The sequence below is a fragment of the Chelonia mydas genome, chromosome 8 (assembly GCF_015237465.2).
Source record: "Chelonia mydas isolate rCheMyd1 chromosome 8, rCheMyd1.pri.v2, whole genome shotgun sequence".
NCBI classification, from domain to species: domain Eukaryota; kingdom Metazoa; phylum Chordata; order Testudines; family Cheloniidae; genus Chelonia; species Chelonia mydas.
Window position 1 is genome coordinate 15,792,864 of NC_057854.1, and position 12,455 is coordinate 15,805,318.

The following is a 12,455-nucleotide window of genomic DNA, read 5'->3' on the forward strand; positions in this document are numbered from 1 at the left end:
CTTTGACAATCAGACTGCTAAGAGCCAAGTTTTGGCCTTGGGTATGCCTGTAAAGATTGACAAGTTATGGAAGCTGGAGTAGTTCTAGCTCTTTAACAGTATCTTACCCATAGCTGTTAGAGGGCCCAAGTTATGGTTCAAGCAAAATACTTAATTTTTCTGCAGCAGCTCTATAAACTTTTGTAGCAGGAGCATATATATTTACTGTGTATGGCCTGCTTTAAAAATGGGCCTCCAGTTTTTCTGGTGCAATTTCACACCAATTTAGGATGAAGGCAAAATTCTTGCAACACTGGAAACCAGCTTGGTGGTGGCTCTGGAATTGAGTAAACATGCTTTTCTACTTATTTTTACAAGTTGCTTTTTAAATCCAGAGGTGGTAATAGACCAAATGATTTATAGAAAGCCAAGATTTGCATCACTTTTTAGGTTCTGCCACATGGTGAGCAATGTATTCCGGTTGTTTTGTCTCAGTTCATTTAAAAAAAGTATTGAGTAAAACTTTTCAAGAGCACTGAAGTCCTATGGACATCCAGTAAGTCCTAAGTCACTTAGCTATTCTTGAAGTTTTTACTTCTAGGTCTGCTTCCATCTCCCTCTTTCCACAGAAGCCCTTTTCAGTGGGTGGTGATAATCCTTACCATCAAGTCTTACCCAGCTAATGATATTTCTGGCACACCAGCATCTCTTTCCATTACAATTATTCCTGTCTGGCCTTGCACAATGTTTTAATTCCTAGTAGAACTTTGAGAGTTAATGGGTAAAGACAGGCAACATGACTCAGTTTATTTGGATAAAAAATACTGCATTTAATGTAGAAAGTTACATTATAAAGAGTTTGTAGGATTTCCATGTAAACAAATACATATCCCCCACCTAAAAAACAGCACCAATGACTTACACTTCAGTAGTTTGATGTAAGCCCTTTTGGTATTAATAAGGGTAAAACCAACATAGTTTTGAAAGTAGCATGGTCTATAGCAGTAGAGGGTTTCATTCATCATAAAGTGGATTTAGGTGGTTAAATATATGGGCTACATTCATGAACAGCTGAATTATGAGAGGTCTCTGCATGTACTACTGTGAACTGTTTAGAAGATTTGAGTGAAGGCAATCAGCCCTACACTGCTACAACCAACAGAACACTCAATGGCATTTGGGGGGGGGAAGGGGGGGAATGGAAAATCCAGACAAATATTTAGACTTGGTTGCTATAGTCCAATGCCAGCACCTTAGTCTTGATGTACAGTGGCATTCACCATGTTTGGATTTATAGAAATCTGACCATGAAGTGAAATAGTAGCCAGAGTTACACAGATGGAGAAGGCACAATTGCTGTTTAACCATTTGGTGGTAGCAATTTTATTAAGCTGAGAACACTGAAGAGCCAGGGTTTGTGATTTTGCTGAAGTGGAGGGTGTGTAGCACATCACAGGATCAGGGCTTTAGTAGAAGGGTATATACATCAATGAACAGTGAAGTTAATAGCATCTCCTCAAGAAAGCCCCAAACTAAAATAGTACAAATTAATGCAGGGGAGCTTTGAGGAAGTTTATTTATGGTTAACTCTAGTTAGTGCTAGTACTTCAATGTCATGATGCTAGTACAGTTGAGATTAAGTGCACTGGGGCAGGGGGGACCTAAATGTGTGTCCTTCAAATGTAATACATTCTACAATTACCTATTCAATTTTACTTCCTTTCATATCCTCACCTTTGAGTTCAGGGATATTCATTTCTTGTTCTCATTTACTTGCTTTATAGATTACACCTCATTTCAATTGGCTTCACTGCTGGAGTGAGTAGTGTTTGAGGTTGCTAGAACACAGTACATAAGGTCCCATCCTCATCTAATTTATTAAGCCCAATGTACTCATTCATCTCTTTTAAAAGATGGAGATAATGAGCACATCTCTGCTGATTTATGAACAAATACAAGAAGAATGTGTAGGGATTCTTCCTCTCCAGTGCTGGTTTCCAAGAGAAGAGCCTGCTTAGCACCATACCAGCCCCCAAGAAACTAGTCACTGTACGGCTTCTTAGCCTGTCTTCTTTCTGCTTCTGTTTCCTTCATACTGTATAAGGGTTCCACAAGCTTGTTATGAACAAGCATTAAACCTGGTGTAAGGGGGAAAAGGAAAGACTAAGTATGGTTAGTAAGTGCAATGAATGGAGGACTTCTGCTTTTAATTAAGTTACGGCCACTAATAATAAACTAATATCCGTACATGTCCCCCTTCCCACACAACCTTAAAGTCCATATTTTTCACCCCATTGCTTTAAGCTTGACAGTAGAGGGACTGTCAGCATAATTTTAAACAATCCTTAGTCATTTACCACCACTACAGACTAACAATTTCTTAAATCTAGTTTACATTCCATTATGTACAGAAAGAGGGACTTACTTCACTCAGCTTCACTAAGCTAGCCTCATGCATTTCATTTATGGCCTCTAAGCAGTAGTAGTTCCTAGTTTTGAGTTACTAACTCAACACAGGGTTCATAACACTATAGTGGAACATTTAAACAAACATTTACCCTGAATAGATTTCTAGTCAGTGGAGATGTTGTATTCTTTGTTTTTTTAAAAAAACTTTAGGGTTGAGAGTTAATTGGCAGCACTTCCTCCAAACACAATTTTTCTGACAGGAAAGATTTACTAAATTAAATGGTGTCACTTAAAATATAGAAAAGCTAATTGAAAAAGTGGCCTGATGTGGCCAAATACTTACCTTTAAAGTATTTCACTGTTTTAACTTTGAGTTCTAGGGTGGCATCCTCATCACACACAAAGACAGTGCTGGGATGCTGCTGAAAGGCAGACACTGTCCACATGTGGTTCACCCCTTCCTCAATGGCTTTGTACAAAGCAAATGCTTTATGGGCTCCTGTGATTAGAATCATAACCTGAATTTAATTAAAAAAAAGACAGGAACACCACTTAGGTTTTGTGATGTACATTTAAAGGGAACACACCCAAGTGTGATTTGAAGCAGGAGATTAAGTCATCTAAAGAGGAAAACTATTTTAGTCCTTCCCAGCAATGTTTCACTTCATTGACTGGGTACTGTTCACTTTGGCTGTATCATTTTAGGTAGTACAATTAGAGCTTGCCTGGCCATTTTAAAGCTTACCCACCTGTTACTTGAGCTCTCCCTTTAGTGTTTATGCAAGAGTAGACTAGAGCACTTTAGACAGCTAGAGGAGGTGATTAACAGTTATGAACTACAGGTGTAAAAATAAGTTCAACCACACACCATCTTGTGACTCTCACAATTTACTGGTATACCTCTGAGTAAGTCAGTGGTTCTCACATTTACCTTGTGAGATTGTCCCCTAGACACCTCCCTTACCCAGCCTCCCACACTAAATACAACTGTATCGCATAGTTACATGAAAAATGTTAAAGTAGCATAATGGAAGCCACTTGAATAAGCTCATTTTGCTGTAATGCGTATGACTGTTTAGTAAGCCAACCCTTCTTTTCCTCTCCCTGAATGTATAGTTTTACTTTTATTAGGACCAAATCTCAGTCATCATTCCACATTTATAAGCCACATTTCAATTTGGGCGTTTAATTTGATCATGGCTAGTTTGATCTTTGCAATCAAAGAAGCCCCACGAAAAAAGCTAAGAATGTAGTTGGATTGGTTGTTTAGTTGAGCAAACTATGTTTCTGGAAGCCCTGTAATGCCTGGGGCTGGGCTGCAGAAAGTACCACTTCTTGAAGACTAGACAACCTTTTGATGCTCCATGGAGCACTATATTAAGTCACTGAATTTTAATTCTAACCTCTCTAGCATCCATGACTGTGCCTACTCCAACTGTCAGAGCCATTGTGGGGACTTTGGAGAGGTCGCCATCAAAGAATCTAGCATTAGCCAATATGGTGTCCATAGCCAACGTCTTCACTCTAGTTCTGGACACCAGACTTGAGCCGGGCTCATTGAAGGCAATATGACCATCTGGGCCAATACCTGTATTGAAGACAGTTTAAGAACTATGTCACTACCTTAACACATCATAGGAAACAAAGCCAACATCACTCTTACTGTAAGGATGCGATAGGCTCCTAAGAATAGCTACAGAACAGGTGAAGCACATTACTTTCATACAAGAACTTGCAGCTCTGCTCAAGCTCCTGCTTCCCTTGAAGTGTATGGCAAATTTCCACCTGAAGTCAAGAAGAGCCGAGACACTGTTCCTTTGCATTTTGGGAGGTAATAACTAAAGTAACTTGGATGTTAGCACCCAAAAGCATCAGAAGCTTTATAGCTGATTACAGCAGTTACCTGATAGAACTTGCTATTGTAAAGGTTGCAATACAGTTGTGGTTAGAACACCTTTCCCCTAATTGTTACTAGATACTTTTCTGAAGAATTCACCTATTGGACTGAAATTTTCAAATCTAGATCTTAGATGAAATGGCAATTTAAAACAAATCAATAATTTGAACATCATCTTTAGCTATTTGACTTCCGTGGGAAAAAAGTTACACTCCTTTCCTCTTCTGGCCAAATATACCTCAAAAATGGCTGAACTTTAAAAATTAAGTTTGTAAAGAGCACTTGTTAAGGATGTCATCCACAGCCAAGCGGATCAGAACCACTCTGCCATCATCCCCCACCCCTGTAGCCTGAGACTTTGGAGCCAGTCTATACTTCACATTTTGAGACCCATCTCCTTAAGCAGGAGGCACATTCCACTGACCTAGTATGGTCGTAAGGCTTGACCAGGGATAGAACTGCTACTAGAACAACCTGAACATCTCATTGAGACAGAAAAAAGCCCAAACACCCCGAGTCACCTCTGCATAGCATTTGTCCCCATCAGTGCCATAGAAGGGAATGGATAGAGGTGACGCTTAGGTGTGCACACACTAATTGAAGACGGGATGCACATGTGGCTTTACTGACTGACTGCCAATCCAATAGGTGGGGCTTAAACAAAAAACAAAACAAATTCCCCCAAGTTAGATAGAATTATGGCAAAAACAAGGCTGTGTTCTCTCCAAGTCTGTTACTCCTTCTGCTTTTCACCTCCAACAAAGAGTTCGATTCCACCAGCTGCTTTGATTTTCCCCTCAAAAGCATCACACTCTGCCTGTAGATCAGCTGCATTTCCATCCAGAATGTGGGTGTTTTCTGGAGAGATGTCAATGTGCTTGAAAAAGTTATTCCACATGAAGGAGTGATAACTTTCCTGGTGATCCCTTGGGAGACCTGTTAACCAGGAACATTTATTATTTCATGTTTATATTACAGTTACACCTGCAGACCCTTCAGGTCCCAGACCCATTGTGCTGGACATTGTACAAAAACAATCCCTGCTTCAAATAGCTTACAATTCAAGGCCCCATTGACTTTCACACCCTGTTTGCTACAGCTTTCAGGGCGGGGGCCTAAAATGACAAGTGGAGGCAAGAGAGAGGGCTACAATAACCTATATAAAAACTTGTACATACATTTGCATAGACATCAGGGGTTTTGATTACAAATCAAACCCATTATCCCCATCTTCCCTTCAAGCTGGGCTTCCTTAACTTCCATGAGTTTAAAAAATAGTCACATTAGGGAGAGGCAGATCATCCTAGTTATATGGATAAGGTAAATTAATATTATGCAGTAGGTTCTTCAAAAGAGCAGATACACAGCAGGTCTAATTTTTCTTGTCTTCACAGCATTGTGCAGAATTATTGTTCGTCCAAGCTTGTTAACATGATCTCAAAACCAGAGAAGCAATTTTAGTCTGATTACCAATCAGGGAATTCTTCCAAGAACTCCCTGATTGTTACAGTCATCCTTTATAGACTGTCTAACCCTAACCTAAGCTCTCTGACTATTCACAGAAAAAAAAAAAAAAAAAAAAAAAAAAAGATCTGTCCACTCAAATCAGGATGAGGATGCAATAGCATTAGGGCCAAAGAGTAAACTAACACACATATTTAGCACGTATGTTTGGTACCTTGATAACCAGAGGATTTGTTCACTTTTCTCTCTGAACCAGCTCTGAGAAGAGATTACATCACAACTTCACAAACAAGGCAATCCTATCCTAATCTAACATAATAGGACCACATATCAGTAAATCTAAAGTGCAGTCTTGCTGGAGCACTGCCTGTCTTCATTATTAATTACAGATAGGGCTGCAGCAATCCGTCCAAACCAGCCAAGTAGCAGAAGTAGCAGCAGTTTCCCTGATCAGAAGAAAGCTAGGCTAAAACGGGAAATTCAAAGTTGTTACATACAATCTACTAACAGCATCTTCCATGGGACTTCTTTAACGATATACTTGGGTAGTATATCACTCAGCTTTTAAGAGTTATAGCTAACGTGATCTCTCTAATTGGAGTTTGTTAATTTGTATTATACAGCATTCCAAACTCCTCTTTCTCCTCCCCATCTGGTTTTGGGATCATTTTACATTGGGTTCTACCCAAAGTGATTTATTTTGAATTAACATAAATGTCTGATTTCATTTGATTTTATTCACCAGAATAAATAAAGTTTGGGGCCAAAAAAGAAAAAAAAAAAAAAAACCTTGGTTGGGTCCTTACCACATTTCATGAAATAAGATGACTCACCTACATATTCATCCATATTAAAGGTTTTCACATATTTGAAGGACAAGTCTCCATTCTTGTAATACTCAATCAGCTTTTTGTAACATCCTAAAGGAGTGCTTCCTAAGAGAGATACGGGGGGGAAAAAAATCAAAATAGTTCGTGGAATTAAGTGTATGCACAACACCGTGAAAGTGCTATGGATCATTAATTCAATCATTCAAAGTGTTTGTGTTACTGAAAGACTGAACTATTTAATTACAAAATATTAGCTCACACACATAGAAAGCCATCTCAGCAAATTCAGTACTGGTGCCCTCTGCTCAAAATCCTACTCAGAGCAGAACCTCATTAATGACTGGGAGACATTGAAAATTATTAAGTATAGAAAATAACACAACCACTATCACATTGTCTCTTTGGGCCTCAGCTTCCCTACATGTAAAATAGAGACAGCATTCATCTACCTTACAAAGCAGGGGTTTCTGAGACAGGCAGTGTCTAAACAAAGTTGCTTTGAAGATGTTTAGCACTAAATGTTATAAAAAAAATAAAAGCAGCCAGATGTACCAAACAATGCTTTTACCAAGACATCACATAAGTAGCCTGGGTGAGACCAAACTAGTTCCTACATGGTGTGGTGGGAGGGGCAGCCCAGTGGGTTGCACTTCTGATGCTGCCTCCCCAAACACAAGAATGTGGTTGGATCACAACCCTAACATAAAAAAAAATTATACGGAAAACAAATCTATGTCAACTTTCAGTTTCAAGAGTATAGAGTCCAGCTTCTGTTGCTCCAAGATTACAGACCCTTACTACTTGAACTAAAGGAGAATCTCCATGATTAGCCATACAGGGGCTATGACACACAGTTGAGCAGTTCCAATTCTGCCCAGTTGTAATAATCCGGCTGAGTGTGTGCAATCCTACCCTCAACTGGACAGAATCAGAACTGCTCAACTGTGTGTGAGCCCAGTATAGCTAATATTGGAGATTCTCTTTTAATTCAAGTAGTAAGGGTCTGATCTTGGAAGTAGATGAATACTGTCTCTATTTTACACACTGGGGAAGCGCATAGTTCTCCAAAGCACCATGGACTATTCCACTTATGTGAAGAGGTATTTCATCATGCAATGCATCAGCGTCTATATTATTGTTATTTGGGAGGCATCACTCTATATAATTTATTTACTTTAACAACAGAGAAAGGTTTCATAAGCTAAGTAAATTATATAGACTGTTGCTCCCCAAATAACAACAGAACCATCCATCTATATGTTGCATAAGGAGACAGTCCCTTCACATAGGGGAACATTCTGTCACTTAAATGCTCCAACTGGTGAAACAGGATGCTTTGCAGTTGCTTAAACAGAAGGTACCATCAGCATTTTAATTAATCCTCTTTCAAAACCTACCTGTGGGAAGTCCAAGAGTGAAGTATTTGTCCAGGCCAGGGTTAAACTGGATAATTCGATTCCTAATGTATTTTGCAGCCCACTCACTGGCTTGCGCATAGTTCTCAAGAATGATGAGTTTCATGGTCTCCTGCACATTTAAAATAAAGAAACTTAAACAAAGGAGTTCACTTTCTACATTGAAATAAATATTGGGAACTTATATCACTACTAATTTTTCTGTACAGTTATCGTCTCCCTCCACCTCTCACTGCAAGAGGTGCATACAATATCGGAGTGCATTCATGAAACAATAACCAAGTTACTCTGGCCCTGTGAAAGGAACACCGTTAGCCAATAGGAGATACTGCCGAGAAGAATTAGCCACTACTAAGGGTTAGATTGCTCCCTAGGCAAATTATTCCCATATAGGGGTAGGAAAAGAGCTTGGGTTTACTGAGCATCCAGACGATTCTTGAAATGGTGTGGCATTTTGAATCTGGAAGAAACTGGATGTAGGTTCCTAAGGATACCCCTCCTCAAATTATGCCTTCACGCTGACTCTTCTTCCCAGCTGTCTCTGATTCTTGGTGGTATAGCTTGACAGAAGCCATACCACAAGGGGTTCTCTGCAAGCCAGTGCCCCAGAACTTGCCCAAATAGGATTACCACTTACAAAGGGAAAGAAAGGGGCAAGTTAACATTGACCAGATCAGCAATTAGCTTACCCTAGTAGTTTGGGTTTTGAGGGGTACACAGCTTCCTCCACTGGACCCTGTCTCTTCTCCACCCCAAGTCCTATAAACATAGATCAGCCAGTGGGGATGGAGAGGAAGGCAAACAATGCTATGGAAGCAGCACTCCCTGGCTTCTTTTCAGGCCTGGTTCCACTAAATCCCAATTCCCGCTCCACACGCCGGCAGGAGAGGATACGATCCCAAGTTAAAAGGAAGCTGGCATCTTGGCACTCTGGTGTAGTAAGACCCAGGGAACGTGGTTTCCCTTTGAACCACCCCCAGGAAAGTGAGGGCTAAGCAGAAGGCAACCTGCTGCCTGCAGGTGACCCAGCCTAACTTACCCGACAGTAAAACTAAACACAGGGTGGGTGGGTGGGTGTTCCCCCCTGGGTTTAGCTCAGGATCACGGGCACTAGTTAACCCCAGGTAAAGAACAAAGCCCATGAAAGAGAGGTCACCCCAAAGAGTATTCTGGGAAGAGGTCAGCTTGGTCCCCTACCTTCCCTCTGGGAGCATAGGCCCAGCTCACGCACCCAGCCTAGCGTGTGGGGGACCTTACAGTGTCACCCCCTACGCAGGGAACAACAGGAAGTGGCCCCGCTCCTGGACAGAGGCATTAGCCTTCGGGGGAGGGGGGGGCAGTAGGGCTCCCACTGCAGCAGGGCAGGTGGGAGCAGGGATTTAAATAAGTTGACCAGATGCCCTGATTTTATAGGGACAGTCCTGATATTTGAGGCCTTTTCTTATATAGAAGCCTATTACTCCCCACCCCCTGTTCTGATTTTCACACTTGCTGTGTGGCCACTGTAGATTTAAAGCCCTTCCAAAAAACCGAAGCTATCCGCGTTCCCGCAGGCGCCATTTTAATCCCGAGGGAGCGGCTGGGGCTGGGACTCGAACTCGAATTCTTGCTCTTACCCTCCCCGCGGGGCCCCGGCGCAGCCCCCATGCAGCAGCCGCAGCCGCGCCGTGCCGTGCCGCGCGCTCTAGCGCCTCCTGTAGCTCCGCCGCAGCCCCCCAGCGGGAAGCGCACAGCCGGAGCGCGGCCGCCGCGGCTCACTTACCTGTCCAGGCGCGCGCCACACCCTGCTGCGCCCGCCCCCCACTCAGCTTCTCCCCAAGCCGCGGCCCCTCGTCATATGACTGGGGGCGGGTCATGTTGGAGGAGCTGACTCAGCAGCGCGGACTCCAGGCATCCTCCCCCAGCCGAGCACTTCCCCTGCTGCGGCCGGCCAGATGCGTGCGGGCGTTAGAGGGCTCCTGCAATAGCCCGAGCGCTGCTCACGTTTCGCTTCCAAGGCCGGTTTCCCCTGGAGGCTCCTACACCAATCTGGGCTCGCTTGTGAGCTTTGTGTTTGGGCCACACAATCCTGGTTTGCTTCATTGCAGCTCCTGAAATGCCGTATTTATTAACCAGCAGCTGCCTTTTTAACGCTTCATTTTAAAGTGGCCAAAACAACAATCTCTGGACAGAATTTACTGGAATTCTTTGAGGGGGGGTCAACCAACATGTGGACCAGGGTGATCCAGGGACTATAGTGTACTTGAGCTTCCAGAAATCTTTTGACAAGGTCCCTCACCAAAGGCTCTTAATGCAAAGCAAGCTGTTATGGGATTAGACAAGAGGGGAAGGTCCTCTCATGAATCAGTAATTGATTAAAAAATAGGGAACCCCGTGTAGGAAAGAATAGGTTTCAGAAAGGAGATAGGTAACTAGGAGTGTCCCCCAGCGAGCTGTAGTGGGACCAGTGCTGTTCAACCTACTCATAAATAAGCTGGGAAAAGGGATAAACAGTGAGGTGGCAACGTTTGCAGATGATATAAAAATACTTAAAATATTTAAGTACAAAGCAGACTGAAATTACAAAGGGATTCACAAAACTGGGTGACTGGGCCAAAGGCTCCGGAATGGGGGGATCAGGGGACCATGGCCCCTCCCACTTTTAAAAGTGGGAGAGGTATGCCCTCCCACTTTTTACTGGCTTTAAGGGTGAGCAGGGGAGGGGGCAGAGAGGAACAAGCGGGGGTGGGGTCTTGGGGATTGAGGCAGTGCAGCAGTGGGATCTCAGGGGAAGAGTGGTGCGAGGATGGGTCTTGAGGGGGAAGAGACAGTGCAGGAGTGGAGTCTTGGGCAAGGGGTGGTGCAAGGGTGGGGGCTTCGGAGGGAAGGGGCAGTGTGGGGGCAGGGCCTTGGAGGAATGGGCACTGCTGGAGTTTGGGGAGAAGGGGCGGGGGAACGGTTCCAGCACCTGTGTTCCCCCCACTTTTAGAGTGCTTCCACTGCTCCTATACTGGATAACAAAATGGCAGATGAAATTCAAAGTTGAGAAATGCAAAGTAATGCATTTTGGAAAACAATCTCAACGATACATACAAAATGGGGTCTAAATTAGCTGTTACCACTCAAGAAAGAAATCTTGGGGTCATCGTGGATAGTTCTCTGAAAACATCTGCTCAGTGTGCAGCAGCAATCAAAAAAGCTAACAAGGTTAGGAACCATTAGGACAATGATAGATAATAAGAAAGTGTGACATTTCCCAGGGTACAATCTGGACTGATGGATCGCTGTGTCCCCTCCATTTTCCACCCTGGGGTGCCTTTTTCACTGCTTTGCTGTGAGAGCAACCATGCCTGGTCTGCCCACCCACAGCCTCCAGCACATAAGTCACTCCCAGCTATACTGTGCCAGCTATACGAGTGCTTAGCTAGCCACCTATGAATTACACCAGCAAGGCAACAACTCCCAGTCCCAGATTTTCCCCCCAGTGCATCTTCTACTGCCAAGCACCTTCCTGGACAATTCAAGTTCATATAAAATGCATTAATAGAAAATGATATGCACAAATCTTGTTATCCCAAATGAAGTTCCCAAACACTTCAATCCAAACACCACTGATTTAGATAAAACAATAAAACAAGTTTATTAACTACAGAAAAATAGATTTTAAGGAATAAGGCATAAAAGTCAGAATTGGTTACAAAGAAATAAAAGGTGAAATGCAAACTAATACCTATTTTAACAAGCTAAGTGAACTTAAAGCAAAAGGATTTTTTTCACCACATGTGCTAGCAGCCTTATTGACTGGATCTTTCAGCCAGGATCCCTCCCCAGTTCAATGGTGCTTCCTTTGTCTTTCTAGTATTGTCAGTGCTGTGTGTGACTAGATATGAAGGGAGAGATAATTTGTGTCCTCTGTTGTCACTTATAATTATTTTCCTCTTTGAAAATCATCAGCTGAGATTCAGGAGATGGAAAGTTTGTGTGGACAGGAACTTCCAGCTGTTCCACTGCCAATATGTAAATATCTCACTCAGACCCTTCTTCCTGCCAAAGAATGGCTGCTTAACCAGGTGATAGTCCATTTGATTATGTTGACACTGGGCTGAGGTGTTGGCTAGTCTTTTATCTCTGGGGAACTGGTTTGAAGCTGTTTCCCTAGACTTAGAACATGTCTTATACAGTAGAATTTTATAACTTAACATACAACGTTGCCACACATATTTTATCAGGACAAGAATGATCAGTAAATTGTGAGTTTTCAAATGATACCTTACAAGGCACACTTTATACAAAATGTATCGTAGTCTTGTAAAAAGGGTGAGCATAGGGATACAGACTGTACATGCTGGGACTTAAGGAGGACCTTTATACTTGTCTCTTCTTTCAGATTATTTAATTATTTCATATTTAGAGAGCTTTTTATTTTTAATAATAATTTCACAGGCAGTTTCTCTTGTGATCCCGCCTGTGTGGTTTTCTTAT

General features: G+C 42.4%; 1 protein-coding gene across 3 annotated transcripts; it reads right to left on the bottom strand.

Moving 5' to 3' along the window:
• Positions 1 to 788: 788 nt before the first annotated feature.
• Positions 789 to 9,903, bottom strand: GNPDA1 (glucosamine-6-phosphate deaminase 1). 3 transcript variants are annotated; one of them, XM_027826082.3, is made up of 8 exons: positions 9,757 to 9,827; positions 8,684 to 8,753; positions 7,977 to 8,106; positions 6,583 to 6,684; positions 5,039 to 5,221; positions 3,792 to 3,976; positions 2,732 to 2,906; positions 789 to 2,117 (listed from the first exon to the last, which is right to left on the bottom strand). In XM_027826082.3, the coding sequence occupies exons 3-8, from the start codon at positions 8,098 to 8,100 to the stop codon at positions 2,020 to 2,022; spliced, it is 867 nt and encodes a 288-aa protein (XP_027681883.1). In that variant the 5' UTR covers positions 8,101 to 8,106; positions 8,684 to 8,753; positions 9,757 to 9,827; the 3' UTR covers positions 789 to 2,019. The 3 variants fall into 3 exon arrangements, with proteins under 3 accessions (XP_027681883.1, XP_007063673.1, XP_037763048.1); XM_007063611.4 differs by lacking the exon at positions 8,684 to 8,753 and having other exon boundaries at positions 9,757 to 9,903; XM_037907120.2 differs by lacking the exons at positions 8,684 to 8,753; positions 9,757 to 9,827 and adding an exon at positions 8,413 to 8,614.
• Between the last annotated feature and the right edge of the window lie 2,552 nt (positions 9,904 to 12,455).